Source organism: Mustelus asterias, chromosome 12 (genome assembly GCF_964213995.1).
Source record: "Mustelus asterias chromosome 12, sMusAst1.hap1.1, whole genome shotgun sequence".
Classification (NCBI taxonomy): Eukaryota; Metazoa; Chordata; class Chondrichthyes; order Carcharhiniformes; family Triakidae; genus Mustelus; species Mustelus asterias.
Window position 1 is genome coordinate 43,033,028 of NC_135812.1, and position 25,812 is coordinate 43,058,839.

General features: G+C 43.6%; 1 protein-coding gene across 20 annotated transcripts in view; it reads left to right on the forward strand.

Moving 5' to 3' along the window:
- LOC144501393 (general transcription factor II-I-like) overlaps positions 1 to 25,812 on the forward strand; it is a 148,157-nt gene that overhangs the window by 65,622 nt on the left and 56,723 nt on the right. For 8 of the 20 annotated variants that reach the window (XM_078225092.1, XM_078225100.1, XM_078225096.1 and 5 more), the window contains 4 exons: positions 590 to 639; positions 5,434 to 5,496; positions 13,426 to 13,491; positions 18,561 to 18,629. In XM_078225092.1, the coding sequence (XP_078081218.1) occupies positions 590 to 639; positions 5,434 to 5,496; positions 13,426 to 13,491; positions 18,561 to 18,629 (248 nt within the window). The remainder of the gene's footprint in view (positions 1 to 589; positions 640 to 5,433; positions 5,497 to 13,425; positions 13,492 to 18,560; positions 18,630 to 25,812) is intronic. The other 12 variants (XM_078225094.1, XM_078225098.1, XM_078225108.1 and 9 more) reach the window with 2 other exon arrangements.

Here is a 25,812-nt window from a genome sequence, read left to right on the forward strand (position 1 = left end):
TAAACTGGGATGTTGGATTTATGTCACATTATCAGTAACCCCCAGAGCTTGCCTCCTGGACTTGCAGAATTTCACTAGCTGTTCTGTCTGGAGACAATACACATCTCTTTAACCTGTGTTTAATGTTCCCTCCACCCACATTGTCTGTACATTTAAGACCTGGCTGGCTGTAGGATTCGCATTCTAATCAGTATTCTGCAACTTGATTTTGTCTGTTTGCACTGTTTGAGAGCAGATTTCCACTCCATCTGATGAAGGAGCAGTGCTCTGAAAGCTTATGGTATTTGCTACCAAATAAACCTGTTGGACTTTAACCTGGTGTTGTGAGACTTCTTAGAGAATCTATAACATGGGGGCACAATCTCTGGATAAGGGATAATTTGGGCTGAAGAGAAATGTTTTCACTTAAAGGATTATGAATTTTTGGAATTCCCTAACACAGAGGGCTAAATATGATCCATCATTAAATGTATTTCGGGTTGGGGTAGACAAGTGTTTGGCCTCAGGGAATCGAGGGATATGGGGAACAGGTGTCTAAGTGGAGTTATAGGTTAACCTTGATTGTATTGAATATATTTTTGTTTTGTAGCTTTGTTCCAGTTCAGGTGAAAACGGAACCATCTGATGACAGCCAACCGAGTAAGTGCCACTTCTTCAAATCCTGAGTGCTGTGGGCTTTTTGTTGAAGAGCAAGAATAGCAAGTATTAGGGTACTTGACCAGAATCCCAAATAACATTAGGAAGCCAGACTAGACTTCAACAATTTTTCTATTTTGACATAATTGTGAGGAAAGAATACTTTCTTTCAAGAATGATTCCGCTGACTAATTAGGAATCTTTAATAGTAAAACAAACTTAATTTAAAACAGTTTAAATAAAACTAACAAATGAAGCCGCTTAACTGTTAACAGTTGAACAATATTTAATATTGAAAGGAAGCTACTTTACTTTCTAGCTTATGACTGTTTCAGTTCCAAAAAAGCAACATTTCAAAAGCCACTTTAAATACAGTTAGCAACCATAAATTTACTTGCTGAAAATTGTTAACAGTCTTGAAACTTCCAGAGATTTTGGAGAGTGTGTTCTCAGGAACTACCTGTACATGCCTCTAGACTTGTAAACCTCTCTCTCTTGCATTATCACATTACCCTGTCAGTCAACCTCCCAAGGGAACTCTTGGTTTAAGCAAAAGCCCATCTATGCTGTGAAAGTAACAAATTCCTTTCTGAGATTAGTAACTAACTTGCTTTTACACGCTGAGCTAAATATATTCTCACGCTGGCTTACTGCAGAAAAATAAATCTAATTTTAAACATTCTCAAAACAAGAAAAAATATATATTAATTGCACATGTATCATCACACAAGTTGACATGTTACCAGTAGCCACTTAAAATTTCATTTTTTATGGTTACTTGTGTTATTTAACTTCCTTCTGAATTTACTGGTATTTTATGAAAATGTAGTAATTGGTAGTTATGGCTTTGCTTTATTTAACCACCTAGTGTTTGAGCCTGAAGGCCCTGGTTTCAAGTCCCACTCCAGGAATTGTTGGTTATGAAAGAACCTAACCACAGGAAGGCCAATGTGTATCATTGTTGATCACCAACCTGGATAAAATGGAGGAGGGTTGGCAGAAAAGAGTATTTTCTGTGAAACCATACACCAAATCCAAAAAAATTGATCTTGGATATGAAGGTGATCAGCCAGCATTGTGGCGACCCCATTTAACACGGGGAGAAGTGGAAAAAGGAAAGAAAGTAGTGATTACTTATCGTAACAGTAGCACCCATCAAAGTAAAGTATTGAGCGTTGAAGCTGATTTTAGTCTTGAATTTACATTTTTAGTAGTTTGAAATTATCCCCATCTTCTCACCTCTCAATTCACTTTCAAGAAACATTTTAGATATACAAGTTTGTGTTTGTTTATACTTTTGTACCTCTGAAATTATCTGAGATATTTCCAAGCACAATCCCAATTTATTCAAATCTTTCCTTAAATACTTGATCACATACTCCTCTGAATTTTTATGGTGAAAAAAAATAACTTGTGCATCCAAACAGGCCTTAGTGATGAGAGCGTATGTGTTATTTGAGTTGCTTTGAATGTCTCTCAGAAGGGACAATATCAAACACAGGCAGTTATGTAAAGCAAAATCATAACTAACAGTGTGAATTATCTATAGAAAAAGGCTGTTCCCATTATGCTTAAACCTTTAACTGAAGGCATTTCAGATCAATTGATAAAGTCCATGTTGATTTCATTGAGAATTTTCTTAGGATGCATTGTTTACATGTTTATAGCTGAGGTTGCAATAAGCTTTCGCAGGGAAAATTTGTACAACCTGACGATGCTGGGTGTGGGTGGGTGTAGTGTTAATGGTAGGAAACCTAAATGAGGTCGATGGTGGAGAACACCCGGTACTGCGCAATCTGGTTGACCATGTCAAAAATGTGCGGGAGGGGATACGCATCCAGCTGCGTGTATCTATTAATGGTCTGACTGTAGTCAATGACCATCTGGGGTTTGTTCCCACTCTTGACCACCACGACCTGCGCTCTCCAAGGACTAGCGCTAGGTTGTATGATCCCTTCCTTGAGGAGCCGCTGAACCTCAGATCGAATAAAAATCCGATCCTCAGCGCTGTAACGCCTACCCTTAGTCACGATGGGCTTGCAGCCTGGCACAAGATTCTGGAATAAGGAGGGTGTGGTAATCTTAAGCGTCGAGAGGCTACAGGTGGAGCGCGTTGGGCAATTTGGAGGCTGCTGTTCTCCCACTGAAAGCGGAGGGAGTGGCCCACCGTACTGCAGGGTTACACTCTTCAAGTGGACCATGAAATTTAGTCCGAGGAGTATTGGCGCGCAAAGGTGCGGTAACACCAGGAGCTTGAAGCTCTCGTAAACCGTGCCCTGCACCGTTAGATTTACCACGCAACTCCCTAGCACGGTGACAGACCGGGACCGTGACGCCATTGAAATTGTCTGCTTGGCAGGCTGGATCTGGAGGCCACACCGCTTCACGGCGTCTGGGTGAATAAAGCTCTCCGTGCTCCCACTGTCAAACAGACAATAAATCGTGCGTTTGTTTACCTGTATGTCCATCATGGACTTGTCGAGTCTGTGAGGCTTTGCCTGGTCCAGGATGATCGACGCCACTGTTGGTTCGTGAGTGCCACTGCAGGCAGCTGAGATGGATGATGACGACCCCTGCTGGTCATTCGCGGTTGGTGCCGACCAAAATGGCTGCTCCCATAGGTCGCACGTGGGCGATGGCGCCAAAATCAGCGACCCCTGGTGGTTGCGCGTCTCTTGCGACTCCGTCGTCTGGAATGGCGACGTCCTGGCCTCGCACGTGGAAGAAACCCTTGACGACGCCGACGACGAAGAACCCGGCTCCGGGGAGTCGCACGCCGCACTGCTGTTCCTGGAAGTAAGTTTGGATCGACATACCTTCGAATAATGCCCCTTCTTGCCGCAGGCGGAGCACAACACCGCTTTAGCGGGACATCTCTGCCGATTGTGCTTCACTCCCCCACAGAAGTAACACCGCGGGCCGCCCGGAGCTGCTGCCGTCGTCAGGCCCGAGGGTGGGCACGCCATCACGCAGCTTTTCGGACCCGCTGGACGAAGTGGGATCTGTGACTGCTCCTGCCACGCTGTCTCCACGTGGTCTTCGGGATACATCGCCAGGCTTTTGGAGGCGTTTCTAGCGTATCCGCTAGCTCTATAGATTTAGTGAGATCGAGATTACCTTGCTCCAACAGCCGAAGTCGGATATAAGATGATCCGATTCCTGCCACAAACGCATCTCGAGCGAGGTCGTTCATGTTCTGGTCTGCCGACACTGCTTTGCAGTTACAGCCCCTGGCTAGCTGTAGGAGCTCGCACGCATACTGTTCCGTCGTTTCGCCGGGCTGCCGTCATCGAGTGGCTAAGAGATATCGAGCATGCATCTCGTTTGGCGGTTTAATATAGCGCTTCTTAAGAAGCTCGAGGGCCCCTTTGTAGTCGGTGGCCGCACGGATCGCTAGATATACAGCGTCGCTTACCCTCGCGTGGAGGACCCGGAGTCTGTCGTCGTCCGTGGTGACCGCTGCGGAGGCTTCGAGGTAGTCCTGAAAACATTTCAACCAGTGGTCGAAGGTGTTGGAGGCGCCCACCGCACGTGGGTCCAGCGTAAGACGTTCGGGTTTTAACATTTGCTCCATGCTCTCTGTATCGTTTTCTTTTTTTTTCAACGACGTGAGTTCAATTAGTAGTCAATAAAATTGATGCGCGATATAACTCACGAGGCTAGAGATGCTCGAGGAAATAAAGGCTTTTATTGACTACTACAATAGAGCTACCATATATAATACACGATCCCAGACTGAAGGGTCCCAGACAGAGCAGTGACCTTTATACCTCTCCCAGGAGGCGGAGTCCGACTGGGATGTACCATAATAACTATAATACAGGTAGAACAGCCCAACCCTAACCCCAACAGTAACATGTAGAACAACCTAACCCTAACCCCAACAGCAACATATATACAGACTCATAGTACTGGCCAGACCCTGGCTCAGTACTACCTGGTGGGAACCAATGATGGTTCACCACAGAATGTGCTCTCTCCTCCACCCCCCTCCTTTTATTTCATTTCTTCTTTTTATCTTATTTATCCATTTTTATTATTTTATATTATTATTTTCGTTTTTCACTTCTAAAATCTTTCCATCAAAAAAAGCTCTTGACAAAGGGTCATCCAGACCCGAAACGTTGGCTCTATTTTCTCTCCACAGATGTTGTCAAACCTGCTGAGATTTTCCAGTATTTTCTGGTTTTGATCCTCTTTGTTTTGTTCTTTTATAAACTTGATATGCTAAATGTATTCTCCAATCCAAAAATATTCACTCTTCTTTAGCCAACTTACTAATTTTGCTGTGCATTTGCTTTAATACCATGTCCTTGATATTATCATTAATCTTTTTATGTAGAACCTTTTATCAACTTTTTAAAATCAACATTAAAAACGCCATTATACCCTTTATTAATGCCTTGTATTATTTCCTCAAAAACCTTGGTAAAACATCAGATGCGACTTGCTTTTTTCAAGTGTAAGATTTTACCAGAGACTTCAGTAATGAGGGGAGGGTAGAGAAACTTTTGAGTTTTTCATTGGCTGAGCAAAAATTAAGAGGAGTTAACAGTAATGTTATCAAGGTATTCACCATAACTTAATGAAGATGACCGTTCGAGTGAGTGAAAGTGTGTTCAGCTCACTCTCTATCTCAGTGTTCATTCAGTCCCTCATTCACACTCCCCTCCCAATATAGATTCTGTCCCCGGGAAGGAGGAAAATGAGAGGGAAAGCAGGAAAAAAGAAATTTTATTTCTTTGTGTATGAAATTAGATTTTTGCTGTACATTTTCATTTTTCTAAATTATTTCAGGCACATCTGTTGCAATCAAAGCTGAGCCAGAGGATCCAGGTTATTATCGATACAGTGTTCAAGGTAATATGGCAATCCAGTTTATTATTTCTGACTTTTGGCATGTGATAAATACATGTTCAGCATGATTTAATGAAATCAAAATTATGTTGATGTCTATCTGTTAATATAGGCGTTGAATTTGTAACATTTTAGCTTGATGCTGTTTAGTCTATGCACACCATTGCTTCATTGTGTCTAATGTGGCTTGTTGCAAGTTGTAACTGCTTCTGTAAATTGAACATGGTCCAAATTACAAAAATTTAAGGGAAAGAGGGGGTCTTGAGCAGAGAGGGAAGGAAAGTATACAAGGAAGGTCGAGAAAGGGGGAAGAAAGGTAGATTCTGACTTCAATCGGCAATATAATGGACTAACTAGCAGAGAGGAAGAAGGTGGGAAAGAGAAATGGTTTGAGCCTGAATGGTGAGTGAAAAGTGTGTGTGTGTGTGCACATGCAAGAATGAATGAATAAATACAATGGTGCATTAGTGTCTTGGGGAGTGCATACAATTAGTGGAAAATAGACAAAGGGCAATGGTAAGAATTAAAAATTGGGTGAAATCGTTACAAGAGGTGGCGTGGAATAAATTTGTCTGTGAATAAATGGTAGCCAGGCTGACCTGAGGAAGATTCGGAAGTGAATTGAAAAGCAAATAAGAGAAGCAAAGAGACTATGAAAAGGGATTGGCAGCTAACATAAAACGGAATCTAAACGTCTTTGCAGGCATATAACTAGTAAAGTAGTGGTCAAAAGAGAAGTGGAGCCAATTAGGGATCAGAAAGAGGATTTGTGCATTAAGCTGGGGTAATGGCTGAGGTGTTAAATGAATATATGCATCTGTCTTTACCAAGGAAAAGATTGCTGCCCAGGCCATATTGAAAGAGGAGGAAATTCAGTCACTAGAAAGGTTTAAAATTGATAAGGAGTTATTGGATGGACTGTCGGTATTTGAAAATTCATAAGACAACAAGACTATGTGAGAGTGGGAGGGCAATAGTAATTGGAGACTCGTTAGTTAGAGGGATAGATAGGAGGTTCTGTGGCAGCAAAAGAGACTCACGGATGGTATGTTGCCTACTGGATGCCAAGGTCCGTGACGTCTCAGACCGTGTTTTCCGGATTCTGAAGGGGGAGGGGGAACAGCCACAAGTCGTGGTACACATTGGTACCAATGACATAGGTAAGAGAAGGGACGGGGATTTAAAGCAGGAATTTCTGGAGCTGGGCTGGAAGCTGAGAGCCAAGACAAAACATGTGGTCATCTCTGGTACGTTGCCGGTGCCACGTGATAGCGAGTTGAGGAACAGGGAGAGAGTGCAGTTAAACATGTGGTTGCAGGGATGGTGTAGGAGGGAGGGTTTCAGATACGTGGATAATTGGAACACATTCTGGGGAAGGTGGGACCTGTACAAATAGGATGGGGTGCACCTGAACCAGAGGGGCACCAATATCCTAGGAGGGAAATTTGTTACGGCTCTTCAGGGGGGTTTAAACTAATTTGTCAGGGGAGTGGGAAAAGGGGTTGTAGTCCAGAAGTCAGTGAGGGTGGTGAGGTATTGGGGAAGGTATCAGGGTCAAGGGTGGGTACCGGTAGACAGGAAGGTGGGTTAAAGTGTGTCTACTTCAATGCAAGGAGCATCCGGAACAAGGTAGATGAACTTGGGGCGTGGATTGGTACTTGGGACTACGATGTTGTGGCCATTACGGAGACGTGGGTAGAACACAGACAGGAATGGTTGTTGGACGTTCCGGGGTATAGATGTTTCACTAAGTGTAGGGAAGCTGGTAAAAGAACTGGAGGAGTGGTATTGTTAATCAAGGATAGTTTAATGGCTGCGGAAAGGCACTTCGAGGGGGATCTGCACACTGAAGTAATATGGGCTGAGGTTAGAAATAGGAAAGGAGCGGTCACGTTGTTAAGTGTTTACTATAGGCCCCCAAATAGTAATAGAGATGTGGAGGAAGAAATTGCTAAGCAGATTACGGATATGTGTAGGGGTCACAGGGTAGTTGTCATGGGGGACTTTAACTTTCCAAATATTGATTGGAACCTTTGTAGGTCGAATAGTTCGGATGGGGCAGTTTTTGTGCAGTGTGTGCAGGAGGGTTTCCTGACACAATATGTGGATAGGCCGACAAGAGGTGAGGCCACATTGGATTTGGTACTGGGAAATGAACCGGGCCAAGTGTTAGATTTGGTTGTGGGAGAGCACTTTGGAGATAGTGACCACAATTCGGTATCTTTTGTTATTGCAATGGAGAGGGATAGGGCCGTACGGCAGGGCAAGGTTTACAATTGGGGGAGATGTAATTATGATGCGATTAGGCAGGAATTAGGGGGCGTAAGTTGGGAACAGAAACTGTCAGGGAAAGGAACTAATGAAAAGTGGAACTTTTTCAAGGAACAAATACTGGATGTCCTTGATAGGTATGTCCCTGTCAGGCAGGGAGGAAATGGCCGAGTGAGGGAACCATGGTTCACGAAAGAGGTGGAATGTCTTGTGAAAAAGACGAGGGAAGCTTATGTAGGGATGAGGAAACAAGGTTCAGATGGCTCGATTGAGGGTTACAAGTTAGCAAGGAATGAGCTGAAAAAGAGGCTTAGGAGAGCTAGGAGGGGACACGAGAAGTCCTTGGCGGGTCGGATCAAGGAAAATCCCAAGGCTTTTTACTCTTATGTGAGGAATAAAAGAATGACCAGGGTGAGGTTAGGGCCGGTCAAGGACAGTAGTGGGAACTTGTGTATGGAGTCAGTAGAGATAGGCGAGGTGATGAATGAATACTTTTCTTCAGTGTTCACCAAGGAGAGGGGCCATGTTTTTGAGGAAGAGAAGGTGTTCCAGGCAAAGAGGCTGGAGGAAATAGATGTTCGGAGGGAGGATGTACTAGCAGTTTTGAATAAACTGAAAGTCGATAAGTCCCCTGGGCCTGATGAAATGTATCCTAGGATTCTTTGGGAGGCAAGGGATGAGATTGCAGAGCCTTTGACTTTGATCTTTGGGTCCTCGCTGTCCACGGGGATGGTGCCAGAGGACTGGAGAATGGCGAATGTTGTTCCTCTGTTTAAGAAAGGGAATAGAAATGACCCTGGTAATTATAGACCGGTTAGTCTTACTTCGGTGGTTTGTAAATTGATGGAAAAGGTCCTTAGAGATGGGATTTACGACCATTTAGAAAGATGCGGATTAATCCGGGATAGTCAGCATGGATTCGTGAAGGGCAAGTCGTGCCTCACAAATTTGATAGAATTTTTTGAGGAGGTAACTAAGTGTGTTGATGAAGGTAGGGCAGTTGATGTCATATACATGGATTTTAGTAAGGCGTTTGATAAGGTCCCCCATGGTCGGCTTATGATGAAAGTGAGGAGGTGTGGGATAGAGGGAAAGTTGGCCGATTGGATAGGTAACTGGCTGTCTGATCGAAGACAGAGGGTGGTGGTCGATGGAAAATTTTCGGATTGGAGGCAGGTTGCTAGCGGAGTGCCGCAGGGATCAGTGCTTGGTCCTCTGCTATTTGTGATTTTTATTAATGACTTCGAGGAGGGGGCTGAAGGGTGGATCAGTAAATTTGCTGATGACACCAAGATTGGTGGAGTAGTGGATGAGGTGGAGGGCTGTTGTAGGCTGCAAAGAGACATAGATAGGATGCAAAGCTGGGCTGAAAAATGGCAAATGGAGTTTAACCCTGATAAATGTGAGGTGATTCATTTTGGTAGGACTAATTTAAATGTGGATTACAGGGTCAAAGGTAGGGTTCTGAAGACTGTGGAGGAACAGAGAGATCTTGGGGTTCATATCCACAGATCTCTAAAGGTTGCCACTCAAGTGGATAGAGCTGTGAAGAAGGCCTATAGTGTGTTAGCTTTTATTAACAGGGGGTTGGAGTTTAAGAGCCGAGGGGTTATGCTGCAGCTGTACAGGACCTTGGTGAGACCACATTTGGAGTATTGTGTGCAGTTCTGGTCACCTCACTATAAGAAGGATGTGGAAGCGCTGGAAAGAGTGCAGAGGAGATTTACCAGGATGCTGCCTGGATTGGAGGGTAGGTCTTATGAGGAAAGGTTGAGGGAGCTAGGCCTGTTCTCTCTGGAGCGGAGGAGGCTGAGGGGAGACTTAATAGAGGTTTATAAAATGATGAAGGGGATAGATAGAGTGAACGTTCAAAGACTATTTCCTCGGGTGGATGAAGCTATTACAAGGGGGCATAACTATAGGGTTCGTGGTGGGAGATACAGGAAGGATTTCAGAGGTAGGTTCTTTATGCAGAGAGTGGTTGGGGTGTGGAATGGACTGCCTGCAGTGATAGTGGAGTCAGACACCTTAGGAACATTTAAGCGGTTATTGGATAGGCACATGGAGCACACCAGGATGATAGGGAGTGGGATAGCTTGATCTTGGTTTCAGATAAAGCTCGGCACAACATCGTGGGCCGAAGGGCCTGTTCTGTGCTGTACTGTTCTATGTTCTATGTAAGGTGCATCCAAGAATATTGAGGGAAGTGAGAATGGAAATAGTAGAGGCATTGGCTGTAATTTTCCAATCTGCTTTAAGACTCTGAGGTGGTGCCAGAGGAATGGAGAATTTCAAATGTTGCATCCTTGTTCAAAACAATAAGCCCAGCAACCACGGTTTAACTCCGTGTTGGGGGAAGCTTCTAGAAACGATAACTCGTGACAGAATGAATAGTCATTTGGCAAATGTGGGTTCATGAAGGAAAGCCAGCATGGATTTGTTACAGGCTAATGGTATTTGACTGAAGTTTTTTAATAAGGTTACAGAGCGGCTGGGTGGAGGTAATGCTGTCCATGTGATGTACATGAACTTGATAAAGTGCCACTCTACAGACTTGTGGGCAAAGTCAAAGCTCATGGAATAAAAGGGACTGTAGCAACATGGGTACAAATTTGACCGAGTGACAGGAAACAATGGTTGTTAATTGATGTTTAGGGGTTGAAGTTAGGATCTTTGCTCTTCCTGATATATATTAATGAGCTAGACTTGGGTGTACAGAGCACAATCTTAAAATTTGTGGATGATGCAAAACTTGGAAGTATTGTGAACTGTGAGGAGGATAGTGCAGAACTTCAAGGGGATATAGAGAGGTGGTGGAATGAATGGGCAAGTGGCAGGTGAAATTAAACGCAGAAGTGAGAAGTGATTCAGTTTGGTAGGAAGAACACAGATCAACAATATAAAATGAAGGGTACAATTCCAAAGAGGGTGCAGGAGCTGAAGGTAACAGGACAGGGTGAGAGGTTGTTAATAAGGCTCTACTAATATAATAGATCCATTGGGTACCAAAATAGGGAACTTGCATTAAACTGGTGTAGAGCTGGATTGGCATATTGAGTCCAGTTCTAGGCAGCGCAATTTAGGAAGGATGTAAAAACATTTAAAAAGTTACAGAAAAGATTCATCAGATTGGTTTCAGAGTTAAACAATTTCAGTTACATAGATTGGAGAATTTGGGAATGTAAGAGGAGATTTGACAAAGGTATTCAAATCATGAGGAGTAGTGTCAGTAGATGGGGGGAAAACTGGTCCCATTGGTAGGGGCGTTTGAGAACAAGACGCCACAGATTTAAGGTGATTGGGAAAAGATGCGGAAAAGCTTTTTTCACACAGCAAATGATAAAGGAGGTAGACAAAAGGCAGGTAACTATAGGCCGGTTAGCTTAACTTCTGTAGTAGGGAAAATGCTTGAAACTATCATCAAGGAAGAAATAGCGAGACATCTGGATACAAATTGTCCCATTGGTAAGATGCAGCATGGGTTCATGATGGGCAGGTCATGTTTGACTAATTTGGTGGAATTCTTTGAGAACATTACATGCGCAATGGAGAATGGGGAACCTATGGAAGTGGTGTATCTGGATTTCCAGAAGGCATTTGACAAGATGCCGCACCAAAGACTGCTACATAAGGTAAAGGTGCACAGTGTTACGGGTGATGTATTAGCATGGATAGAGGATTGTTTAACTAACAGAAAGCAACGAGTGGGGGTAAATGGGTGTTTTTCTGGTTGGCGATCAGTGACCAGTGGTGTGCCTCAGGGATCAGTGTTGGGACCGCAATTGTTTACGATTTACATAGATGATTTGGAGTTGGGGACCAAGTGTAGTGTGTCAAAATTCGCAGATGACACTAAGATGGGTGGAAGAGCAAAGTGTGCAGAGGACGCTGAATCATAGATCATAGAATCATAGAAACCCTACAGTACAGAAAGAGGCCATTCGGCCCATCGAGTCTGCACCGACCACAATCCCACCCATGCCCTACCCCCATATCCGTACATATTTTATCCACTAATCCCTCTATCCTACGCATCTCAGGACACTAAGGGGCAATTTTTTAGCATGGCCAATCAACCTAACCCGCACATCTTTAGACTGTGGGAGGAAACCGGAGCACCCGGAGGAAACACACACAGACACGAGGACAATGTGCAAACTCCACACAGACAGTGACCCAAGCCGGGAATCGAACCCAGGTCCCTGGAGCTGTGAAGCAGTAGTGCTAACCACTGTGCCGCCCGGTCTGCAAAGAAGGTCTGCAAAGGGATATAGATAGTCTAAGTGAGTGGGCGAGGGTCTGGCAGATGGAATACAATGTTGGTAAATGTGAGGTCATCCATTTGGTAGGAATAACAGCAAAATGGACTTGTTATTTAAGTGGTAAAAAATTGCAGCATGCTGCTGTGCAGAGGGACCTGGGTGCCCTTGTGCAGGAATCTTAAGGAGTTGGTTTGCAGGTGCAGCAGGTAATTAAGGCAAATGGAATTTTGTCCTTCATTGCTCGAGGGATGGAGTTTAAAAACAGCGAGGTTATGTTGCAGCTGTATAAGGTGCTGGTGAGGCCACACCTGGAGTACTGTGTACAGTTTTGGTCTCCTTACTTGAGAAAGGATATACTGGCACTGGAGGGGTGCAGAGGAGATTCACTAGATTGATTCCGGAGTTGAGAGGGTTGGCTTATGAGGAGAGACTGAGTAGATTGGGGCTATACTCATTGGAATTCAGAAGAATATGGGGAGATCTTATAGAAACATATAAGATTATGAAGGGAATAGATAAGATAGAAGCAGGGAGGTTGTTTCCACTGGCGGGTGAAACTAGAACTAGGGGGCATAGTCTCAAAATAAGGGGAAACAGATTTAGGACTGAGTTGAGGAGTTACTACTTCACACAAAGGGTTGTGAATCTGTGGAATTCCCTGCCCAGTGAAGCAGTTGAGGCTACCTCATTGAATGTTTTTAAGGCAAGGATAGATAAATTTTTGAACAGTAAAGGAATTAAGGGTTGTGGTGAGCGGGCGGGTAAGTGGAGCTGAGTCCTCAAAAAGATCAGCCATGTTCTTGTTGAATGGCGGAGCAGGCTCGAGGGGCCAGATGGCCTACTCCTGCTCCTAGTTCTTAAGTTCTTATGATATCACAGCAAATGAAAGGTTGCTGGGATATTGCACATTGTTTCACTTGGTTACTGTAGTTTTCTGAAACTTATTTTTATGGCTTTGAGTATGGGGCAGGGATTTTCATTTTTCTTCCTATGGAACTCACTGCCCCAGAATGCAGTGGATGCAGAATCAATCAATGGATTCAAGAAAGAGATAGATAAATATTTGATCAAAAGCAGGATAAAAGGCTGTGGGGAAGAGGCAGGGAAGTGGAGTTAGGATCAGATGGAGATTGGCCATGATAACATAGACTGGCCGAGCAGGCTCGAAGGGCTGAATTGCCTACACTCGCTCCTAATTCCTGTGTTCCTGAATTACTTAGCATTTATGTATCTGTATTTGGCTGTCCTTGGAGATTAAGAGCAATGGATCCATAATAGTCAACCTGTCATTACTGTATGCAGCAAGCTTAATTGACTGAAGTATTTTTCTGTCTGTCTGATATATTTGCTGTAAAGTTTGTAATGAAAGTTTTAAAAAAAACACATCTTTTTGTAACAGGGCCTAGTGCGACTACTTCAGAAGCCAGCGATACTGAGGCAGCTAACCAATCAAAGTCTTACCAAGGTAATTGTTTAAGGCACTTTCTCAGTGATTTTTTTTTAAGGCATAATCCGCAACTAAGAGCGGATTTGATTGTATACCTGGGACGGGATTCTCCCCCTAAAATTCTACGTGTTGAATTCACGTGAAAACTGGAGTAAATCACGCTGGTTTTTTTCGTGGGAGTTTCAAAAAGAACCATGTTGAATCAGTGGGCGGGGGCCTATTCCCACCCGGGAGGCTGGCAGCAAAGTGCCGAAGGTACCACTGCACATTTGTCTACCAGCCTCCTGATTGCTGGAGCCCTGATTGCTGGCCTCCCTCCCTCTGTCTCTTAGCTCAGATGCAGAGTGGCAGCGGGACTCCCCACAATGGGATGGGAGATTTGCCCCTTGATCTTTGTGCTCCTGTAGAAAATTGAAGGCATGTATTTCTTTGCAAGCAAACATTTTGCACTGTTACTTTTATCTATTAGCATGTTAGCTGCGGGAGTGGGGTGTTTAAATTGGCATTATTGCATTGTTTTATTTAGTCTTTCCAGTAGTGAGTTCTGTTCCCTAGCCTGATACTGGATGAGAAAAATGTATTTCGTCAAAAGAATTTTTTTGTTGCAACTGTTGGCATATAATTGGGCATTTCATATTGTTTTGAGTATATTTGACTAAATGTCATTCCTGTTCTCATTGATCTGTGTTAGTTTCCAATTCCTCAGATTTAAAATTCTCAATCTTGTTTAAATACCTGCATAGTCTTCCTCATTGTTATCTCTGTTGCCCAACAATCACCCTCGTCAGATTATCAGTTCCTCTAATTCTGGTCTTTTAAGTATCCGCTATCTCTTTCCCATCCATGCCCCTGAATTCCACATCTTAAACCCCTCTGGCAGTCCAGCTCCACCTTCATGACTCCTTGAAACTCATTTCTTCAACCAAATATTTGGTCAACCCTTGTAATGTCATCTCCACTGATTTGGTGTTCATTTTTTCCCCCTTGAAGCTCTGCTAAGTACTGTAGAATTTCTATATTTAACATGTTAAATACATAATGGCCCATAACTTCCTGCTTCCCCAGCGTCGCACTTGGGGGTTACCCCAATGACGTGCTGGGGAATCCTTACAGGAAGTTCTGGCATAAGGGCTTACCTGACAAATTGCCCAGAAGTGGAAACTTTCTATGGACAATGGTGAAAACCATCCAACAGAAACTATTTAAATTGTTAACTTCAGATGGTTCTGCAAGATTTACCCTGATAGCTACTTTGAAAGAGTTGGAAGGAGAAAAATCACTTCCAACTCCAGAGTATCCGAAAACACAGACCTAGCTTCTTGAGGCAAGAGTACTACCAACTAAGCTACAGTTGCCACTTGCGTCAGATCAGTTTGACTGCAAGAGTTTCTGGGATCAAGTCATTTTCATGAAGTAGGTAGAGAGGAAACAATGTGCAGTGCTTGTCATCTGACAGAAATAGGTTTTAAAAATGAATCAGATTTGAAATTGATGCCCTTTATATGGAGACCAGTTTCCCTGGATAGTCATTTGCCCATGACATGATTCCTCACCTGCAACATTCCTGTGTGTCACTTGGTGCTGCCCCACTCAAGTAGATATTTTCCTTAGCTTAGCCATTCAACTTTGATTATATGGAGTCCACTGTGTGTCAATTTTCAGTTTACTGTTTGCAACCATCTTTTTTTGTCCTTTTGTTTGTCCTTGTGATTAATATTCATAAGCTGCACCTGTAGGTATAGTTGAACATTTTTAAGTGGCTGACCAGAATTTGTACAAATTATCAGATCCTGTTTTAAGTCACAATCTTTCACTCGTCTGTTTCTTCTTTACTCTGTAATCTCATTTGTCTTGCAGTTCCTGTTTGATCTCAGTAGATATTGACGTGTTCTGATTTAAAAAAAATATCTGCAATCTGCTGCTCTTGTATATACTGCTTACTCTCACCAGGTGGTGCTGTGGTCCCTATAGGAGAATATCAGTGCTGTTCACAAAATCCTGCATGTTTTTTCAACAGCGCCTGCAAAAATTACCCCATTTTGTGGTTGATAAGTTAGATGCTGCAGGAAGATTGAATGGCGCTGCCAGATAGCTGCAAGTGTCCCTTGATTTGGAGTTTCTGGGGGAACATTATGTAGGTGAATAAGAGCATAAGAAATAGGAGTAGGATATCATGCAGCTCATCAAATCTGCTGTGTTGTTCAGTAAAATCTTGGCTTAAGTGGTAAGAGATGGAATAGGGCCTTATAGAGACAAAAGATGGTATATACTTGGAGGAGCAGGGCAAGGCTTAATTAGATACTTAATGAGTACTTTGTTTACTAGAGAACAGGATGATAAAATATCGATAGGGGTAATGGATGAGGTGAAAAATTGATAGACAAGATTGACTGGGAAGGCTGTCTATGCTAAGAATGGATAAGTTGCCTGTACTAGCTGGCTTGGATCCAAGATTGGGTGGTGATATCAGAAAGATTTACCTTAATCTTCTAATCTTCCTTAGATACAGGGGAGGTGCCAGAGAATTGGAAAGTGGCAAATGTGGCAACCTTGTTCAAGAAGGGATGTAAGGCCATTCTGTGATGATAGTTAGCAGTAAGCTATAGTTTTTTTATGTTTAAGGGGAATGTTTAAAAATTCAGCTTTATGCTACAGGCAGTCAGTATGTTTGGAAAACATTTGATTCAGATGCTGGGAGAGCAGAATAATTACTCATTTTAGCCACGTAGTGTTTCCTTGGGATAGAGCGAATGGATTTTTGTTAATAGATGAAGATTTCCCCTGGGGTTTTGATTGGGTCATGTGATAATGTGGTTAATGGAGAGCAAGGTCTGTAGGAAGAAAAACAGCTTTTCAGTTCTGGCTGGGTTTCGTTTGAAGATAATTTTACAAACTGCTTTGAAACTTATTTTCTCTCAGCTTCAAGATTGTCTACACTTATAGCAAATATATTTATGGTTGTGAACTGTATTCAGAGTTGTTTTTAAGTCATAGAATCCCTACAGTTCAGAAGAGGCCAATTGACCCATCGAGTCTGCATTGACTGACAGAGCACCTTATCCAGGCCCTATCCCCCTAATCCCATACATTTCCTGTGGCTAATCCCCCTAACCTACACACCATGGGACACGTAAGGGGCAATTTAGCATGGCCAATCCACCTAACCTGCACATCTTTGGACTGTGGGAGGAAACCAGAGCACCCAGAGGAAACCCATACAGACTGGAATTGAACCCGGGTCCCTGGAGCTGTGAGGCAGCAGTGTTAACTACTGAGTATGTAAGAGGAATGTTGCTTATTTGGAATGGAAAAAGCCATAAACTAGAAATTAAATTTGTTCAACTGTTAATAGTTAAGCTGCTTCATTTGTTAGTTATATTTAAGCTGTGTTCTTAAAGTTTGTTTGACTATAGAAAAATCTAATTTGTCAGTAGAATTCATTCCTGGAAAAAAAATATCCTATCCTCCCTCACATTTGAAATAGAAAAATTGTTGGAATCTAGTCTGGCCTCCTAATGTAACTTGGGGTTCTGGTTCAGCACCCTAACAATTCCTACAGGCCAGGTAAACACTAGTGATGGGTAAGGTTTAGAGATAATGATCAGAGGAAAAAATTAACAGACAGAAATTTGTAAAATTTGCATTGTGTTTGACTAATCACATTTTTTGCTGAAGTATGAGAGAAGGTTGGTGAGCTGAATGCAGTGGATTATCTGCATGGATGTAATAAAATATTTGACATATCACTTGAGGCTCATAGAATGGGTTGGTCAGTGCAGCATGGATTTGTTTTGGTCCATGCATTACTTATCCCAGAACAAGATCTACCCAGTGGTTTTCAGGCTGTTGCATACTGTGCAGCCTAATGGGAACATTGGAGAGTAGGCATTACTCCTCTGCTGCTCTTTTCCTACATTAGAGCAGTAACTTGTAATTCAAAAGAACTCCATCAGCAATAAAGTGCTATAGGATATCTGGTGGTCATGAAAGCTGCTACATGAATGCAGGTCCTTCTTTACTACTTCAAAGGTTGCGGATGATATAGTAGATGATATAGATGAATGTAGTAAACCGTGAGGAACAGAGGAACAAATCGGAGGACGGAGAATGTGAAATAGACACATGGCAGATGCTATACCTGGTCATGTTTACACAACCAATCAACATAGATAGCAGTTTATTGTCTATGATAGTAAACTTTGAACTCTTGGTATATTTTAGTATTTCACAACTGAACATGTTGCCAGTAAGAATATTTGACCTAGGACATTTTCTGTTGAAGGATTATGAAGCTGCAACTTTAGATGTTTTGTTTTTGTCATTGATAATTATTGGAGAAGAGTAATGCCTACTCTCCAATGTTCCCATTAAGCTGCACAGTGTGTAACAGCCTGAAAACCCACTGGGTAGGTCTTGTTCTGGGATAAGTAATGCATGCACCAAAACAAATCCATGGTGCACTGACCAACCCATTCTATGAGCCTCAAGTGGTATTTCAAATATTTTATTAAATCCTATAGAGGTCTTTGGTTGCAATAAATAGTGCTATTCTATATAAAACATTCACCACCTTCCCCCTCGACGATCCATGTTCAATTCCAGCCTCGGGTCACTGTCTGTGGAGCTTGCACGTTCTGTCCGTTTCTGCGTGGGTTTCTTCCAGGTGCTCTGGTTTCCTCCCACACTCCAAAGATGTGCAGGTTAGGTTGATCAGCCATGATAAATTGCCCCTTAGTGTCGGGGGGTTAGCAGGATAAATATCTGAGATTACGGGGAAAGGTCCTGGGTGAGATTGTTGTTGGTGCAGGCTCAATGGGCCAAATGACCTCATTTGCATGGAAGGAATTCTGTGAAAATTTCCACTTGTTTGAAACCCTGTCACCTGAAGGAAAAGAAGAAAAATGTTCTTCATAGCTGTTGCATTTAGGACAGTGCTGTGTTGGCTTAATTAGTGACTGATGAGAAACTGACGACTTCCTGTTAATTTAGAAAATAATAATCAGTTCACTGAGCTCCACATTTCAATTATGGCCCATATTACAACATACAAAGCAATACTGAAAGTAATTCCATGTTTCATCTGCCAGCAGAGAGTGTGCCACAGAATGAAACTGATCTATCAAGTGATGAGACTGAGGAGGAATTTACAGCAGATGGTAAGAAGTGGAATTGTTCTGATGAGCTCCCTTAAAATATACCTCTAATCGCATTACACAAAACATTAATTAGAAATTACTGAAATAGTAGCACAGTTGATTTCAAAATTGTTCTGCATATATTGGGAGTTTTTGGAATAATACTGGAGCTTTCTATATCTGCCAATTGTAAGACCCAAATGGTTGGTTACAGATATTTGGTAAACTTGCAGTTAAAATGTAGAGCATAACTAACTAACTATTATTGCAAAAACTTATGTCCCTCTGAGGAAAAAAAATCACCTAATCTCTTTCAAATGGATGACCCCCCAGTTTTAAACTGTGACCCTTAGTTATAGATTCTCCCACAAGAGGAAACATCCTCCATCTTGTCCAACCACTCCTCATAAACAACCTGCCCATTCCAGGTATTAGTCTGACTATACTGTCCCCTACTACCATTGTATTCCTGTGGGGAGCGAATGGAGCCAACGTTTCGAGTCTAGATGACTCTTCGTCAAAGCTGGCTCTATTCTCTCCCAGTAAGACGTCTCACAACACCAGGTTAAAGTTCAACAGGTTTATTTGGTAGCAAACGCCACGACCTTTCGGAGTGCTGCTCCTTCGTCAGGTGAGTGAGAGACCTGGGCATATAAGGACACAAACTCAATTTACAGAATAATGATTGGAATGCGAGTCTTTACAGCTAATCAGGTCTTAAAGGCACAGACAATGTGAGTGGAGAGAGCATTAAGCACAGGTTAAAGAGATGTGTATTGTCTCCAGGCAGGACAGTTAGTGAGATTTTGCAAGTCCAGGCAAGTCGTGGGGGTTACAGATAGTGTGACATAAACCTAAGATCCCGGTTGAGGCCGTCCTCATGCGTGCGGAACTTGGCTATCGGTCTCTGCTCAGCGACTCTGCGCTGTCGTGTGTCGCGAAGGCCGCCTTGGAGAACGCTTACCCGAAGATCAGAGGCTGAATGCCCGTGACCGCTGAAGTGTTCCCCAACAGGAAGAGAACAGTCTTGCCAGGTGATTGTCGAGCGGTGTTCATTCATCCGTTGTCGTAGCGTCTGCATGGTTTCCCCAATGTATCATGCCTCGGGACATCCTTTCCTGCAGCGTATCAGGTAGACAACGCTGGCCGAGTTGCAAGAGTATGTACCGTGTACCTGGTGGATGGTGTTCTCACGTGAGATGATTGCATCCGTGTCGATGATCCGGCACGTCTTGCAGAGGTTGCTGTGGCAGGGTTGTGTGGTGTCGTGGTCACTGTTCCCCTGAAGGCTGGGTAGTTTGCTGCGGACAATGGTCTGTTTGAGGTTGTGCGGTTGTTTGAAGGCAAGGTGTGGGGATGGCCTTGGCAAGATGCTCATCTTTATCAATGACATGTTGAAGGCTCCGGAGGAGATGCCGTAGCTTCTCCGCTCCGGGGAAGTACTGGACGATGAAGGGTGCTCTGTCCACCGTGTCCCGTGTTTGTTTTCTGAGGAGGTCGGTGCGTTTTTTTGCTGTGGCGCATTGGAACTGTTGATCGATGAGTAGAGCGCCATATCCTGTTCTTATGAGGTGCATCTTTCAGCGTCTGGAGGTGTCTGTTGCGATCCTCCTCATCTGAGCAGATCCTGTATATACGGAGGGCTTGTCCGTAGGGCTGGCTTCTTTGACATGTTTAGGGTGGAAGCTGGAGAAGTGGAGCATCGTGAGGTTATCTGTGGGCTTGCGGTACAGTGAAGTGCTGAGGTGACCATCCTTCATGGAGATGCGTGTGTCCAAGAATGCAACCGATTCCGGAGAGTAGTCCATGGTGAGTCTGATGGTGGGATGGAACTTGTTGATTGTTCACCATGAGTCCAAAGGAAGAAAGTGTCATCGATGTATCCAGTGTATAGCATCAGTTGAAGGTCCTGTGCGGTGAAGAAGTCTTGTTCGAACCTGTGCATGAAGATGTTGGCATATTGAGGTGTGAATTTGGTCCCCATGGCTGTTCCATGTGTCTGGATGAAGAACTAGTTGTTGAAGGTGAAGACTTTGTGGTCCAGGATGAAGCGGATGAGTTGTAAAATTGCATCTGAAAACTGGCAGTTGTCGGCGTTGAGTACTGAGGCAGTTGCAGCAATGCCATCATCGTGGGGGATGCTGGTGTAGAGTGCCGAGACATCCATTGTGACGAGGAGTGCTCCTGGTTCAACTGCTCCATGTGTGCTGAGTTTCTGTAGGAAGTCCGTAGTGTCGCGACAAAAGCTGGGGGTTCTTTGTACAATGGGTTTCAGGATGCCCTCGACATAGCCGGAGAGGTTCTCGCACAGGGTCCCAGGGATGAGAGCACGGAGGGTGCCCGATACGATGGGACAGCCGGGTGTGATCCGGGATGGGAGGCCGGGAGAGCACCCTCCGTGTGCTCATCCCACGTACTCCACGCGTTGGAGATCTCTACTGCCTCCTGAAGGTACACAAGGCAAACACACCCGGCCGTCCCATCGTATCGGGCAATGGGACCCTGTGCGAGAACCTCTCCGGCTATGTCGAGGGCATCCTGAAACCCATTGTACAAAGAACCCCCAGCTTTTGTCGCGACACTACGGACTTCCTACAGAAACTCAGCACACATGGAGCAGTTGAACCAGGAGCACTCCTCGTCACAATGGATGTCTCGGCACTCTACACCAGCATCCCCCAAGATGATGGCATTGCTGCAACTGCCTCAATGCTCAACGCCGACAACTGCCAGTTTCCAGATGCAATTTTACAACTCATCCGCTTCATCCTGGACCACAATGTCTTCACCTTCAACAACCAGTTCTTCATCCAGACACACGGAACAGCCATGGGGACCAAATTCGTACCTCAATATGCCAACATCTTCATGCACAGGTTCGAACAAGACTTCTTCACCGCACAGGACCTTCAACCGATGCTATACACTAGATACACCGATGACACTTTCTTCCTTTGGACTCATGGTGAACAATCACTGAAACAACTATATGATGACATCAACAAGTTCCATCCCACCATCAGACTCACCATGGACTAGTCTCCGGAATCGGTTGCATTCTTGGACAAACGCATCTCCATTAAGGACGGTCACCTCAGTACTTCACTGTATCGCAAGCCCACGGATAACCTCACGATGCTCCACTTCTCCAGCTTCCACCCTAAACACGTTAAAGAAGCCATCCCCTATGGACAAGCCCTCCGTATACACAGGATCTGCTCAGATGAGGAGGATCGCAACAGTCACCTCCAGACGCTGATAGATGCCCTCATAAGAACAGGATATGGCGCTCGACTCATCGATTGACAGTTCCGACCACCTCAGAAGACAAACACGGGACACGGTGGACAGAGTACCCTCCATCGTCCAGTAGTTCCCTGGAGCAGAGAAGCTACGACATCTCCTCCGGAGCCTTCAAAATATCATTGATGAAGACGAACATCTCACCAAGGCCATACCCACACCCCCACTTTTTGCCTTCAAACAACCGCACAACCTCAAACAGACCATTGTCCACAGCAAACTACCCAGCCTTCAGGAGAACAGTGACCACGACACCACACAACCCTGCTACAGCAACCTCTGCAAGACGTGCCGGATCATCGACACGGATGCCATCATCTCACGTGAGAACACCATCCACCAGGTACACGGTACATACACTTGCAACTTGGCCAACGTTGTCTACCTGATACGCTGCAGGAAAGGATGTCCCGAAGCATGGTACATTGGGGAGATCATGCAGACGCTACAACAACAGATGAATGAACATCGCTCGACAATCACCAGGCGAGAGTATTCTCTTCCTGTTGGGGAACACTTCAGCGGTCACAGGCATTCGACTTCTGATCTTCAGGTAAGCGTTCTCCAAGGTGGCCTTCACGACACAAGACAGCGCAGAGTCGCTGAGCAGAGACTGATAGCCAAGTTCTACATGCATGAGGACGGCCTCAACCGGGATCTTGGGTTCATGTCACACTATCTGTAACCCCCACGACTTGCCTGGACTTGCAAAATCTCACTAACTGTCCTGCCTGGAGACAATACACATCTCTTTAACCTGTGCTTAATGCTCTCTCCACTCACATTGTCTGTACCTTTAAGACTTGATTAGCTGTAAAGACTCGCATTCCAACCATTATTTTGTAAATTGAGTTTGTGTCGTTATGTGTCCTGTTTGTGAACAGATCTCCCACTCACCTGACGAAGGAGCAGCGCTCCGAAAGCTAGTAGCATTTGCTACCAAAGAAACCTGTTGGACTTTAACCTGGTGTTGCGAGACTTCTTACTGTGTTTACCCCAGTCCAACACCGGCATCTCCACATCTATTCTCTCCCCACAGATGCTGTCAGATCTGCTGAGATTTTCCAGCATTTTCTGTTTTAGTTTCATATTCCAGTGTCCGCAGTATTTTGCTTTTATACCACTGTATTCCATGTAATTTCCCGTCTTGAATGACTTTCTGTACCACAGTCTCGAGGCCAGGTAGCCTATCCACAGTACAGACTCACTCATCCAAAGAAGCTGAACAATCCCCAAGCCTGAGTCACTCACCTGATGAAGGAACAGCGCTCTGAAAGCTTGTGATTCCAAATAAACCTGTTGGACTTCTTACCAAGCCAGGATAGTGAGTGACCTGGAGGGAAACCTCCAGGAGGTGGTGTTTCCAGGTATCAGCTGATATTATCCTTCTAGATGGTCGTGATCTTAGGTTTGGAAGATGCTGCCTAAGGAACCTTGGTGAGTTCCTGCAGTGCATCTTGTAGATGGTGCAAGTGGCTGCCACTGTGCGTAGCTTGTGGAGGGGATTGGATGTTTGTGGATGGGGTGCCAATCAAGTGAGCTGCTTTGTCCTGGATAGTGTCGAGCTTCTTGAGTGTTGTTGGAGCTGCACTCATCGAGGCAAGTGGAGAGTATTCTATCACACTCGTGACTTGTGCCTTGTACATAGTGGACAAGCTTTGGGGAGTCAGGAAGTGAGTTGCTTTGTTGTTAAAGGGTTTAATTTAATGTTTAAAATCCCAGAGATGTTACTGGAATTTACTGAATTGTGAATTCAATAAACTTACCTTCTCATGATCAGAATACAAATAGAGTTGTGAAGGTCTGGCAACATCTGTAAGGAGAGAAAAGAGTTGACGTTACGAGTCCAGATAACCTTTTGTCAAAGCTTTGACAAAGGATCATCTGGACTCAATGTCAGCTCTTTTCTCTCCTTACAGATGCTGCCAGACCTGCTGAGATTTTCCAGCATTTTCTCTTTTGGTTTCAGATTCCAGCATTTGCAGTAATTTGCTTTTATCCAGAATTGTGAAGGTCAAGTTTCCCTTTGAGATTTGGTTTGCGTGGTAATTACCTACTGCCTGAACTAATAGAATGTTTACACTTATTGTGAGGGGAATTGAATACAGAAGTAGAGGATAAGTGTACATTATCGGTCTTCCTTATTTAAGGAAGGATGTAAATGTGTTGGAAGCAGTTTAGAGGAGGTTTACTAGTTTGATACCTGGAATGCACGGGTTGTCTTATGAGGATAGTTTGGAAAGGCTAGGTTTGTTTCCACTAGCGTTTTAAAGAAGGAAGTGTGACATGATTGAAGTATGCAATGGTCTTAACAAGGCGGGTATAGAAAGAATGTTTCCTCTTATGGGTGAGTCAGAACTAGGAGGAACTTTTAAAATTAGGGGTTGCCCTAATAGGACAGAGATGAGGAGAAATTTTTCTCAGGGCTGTGTGACTTTGGAACTCTGCCTCAAGGCAGTGGAAGCGGAATCACTGAATATTTTTAAGGCAGATGTAGATGGATTCTTGTTAGGCAAGGGAATTCTTATCGGGGGTAGATGAGGAATGTGGAGCTCAACACAGATCAGCTATGATCTTGTTGAATGGTGAAGCAGGTTCGGAAGGGCCAAATAGCTTACTTCAATTTTGTTTGTCAATAAAGCATAAACAACAGTGTGGCAAAAATTGCAAATTATATCAGGTGGTTTTATTTTCTGTTTGTTACTAATTGAATTTTCCTTTTATTGTAGTTGTAAAGTAAATAAATAGCCTCCATGAAGTACCACACCTGGTTTGGGGATTGAATTTACTCCTGTTGTGAAATTCTGTATTGCACTTCAGCCATCTAGCCAACTGAGCTAACTGAATGCTCACTATTCTTAACTGATAGGACAGGCTGGAACCCCAGACTCGGGCCTCTGCTCTATTGTCCAACAATCAATTACACGTATTAGCAGCACAGTCCAGTTTTTTTCCTCTTGCATCCTACTGTTTCTCTCCCCTTGTTCCCAATCACAATTGCAGGTGTGAGCCCATATGTTGCCATTGTTAGCACTATACTTTTGAGGCTCCAATGTATTGAAGTATATTGCTATTCTAATGTGAATGGTTCTAATCCCAGTTACTTAACAGTATTCCTTCAATTGTTGAGACTCGAGTAATTAGCAATATCTTTCTTTCACAGTGAAAGAAACTGAATCCTTGGCTTCCCATTCCATTTATTTCAAATCATATACCCATTGACAGGACTTATTTTCTTAATGGTGTAAAATAGTGTTGATTTGTTGAACTTAGTTTTCAAAATAATTCTATCACTTTAGCAATAAAGTGCTCCAGATATTACTGAACAATTTAAGGCTTCGGACATCCTATTAATGATAATTTGGTAAATCCTGTATGTAGAGGTAGGATGAGGAATAAAGAGGAATATAGCGTAGGTATAGTTTTTCATCCTTTAGAATTGAATTTAACTGTATATTTCCATAGCTCCTTCAAAACTTGCACCACAATTTCCAGAAGATTCGTCCCTGGCTCTTTGCCTTGAGCATGTAATCTAGGCTAACACTCCAGTATAACGCTGCACACTTGCATATTTGGAAGTGTCGTCTTTCTAAAGAGATGTTAAATCGAAGCCCTGTTTTCCCCTCGGGTGAACATAAATGATCCCATGGCACAACTCTAAAAAGCACTCACGATTTCTTGAACAACATTTATTCCTCAACAAATATTGCTGCAACAGTTTTATCTAGTCATTTATTTCATTGCTGCTTTTGGGACAATGTTTTGCGTGCAAATTAGCTGTTGCTTTTCCTACTTAAAATAGTAACTACACTATTTATTTAATGAAATAATTTAGCTCTGAAATTCTTTGGAATATTCTGAGGTCATAAAATGTACAGTTTTTGCTTTCTTAATTGTTTTG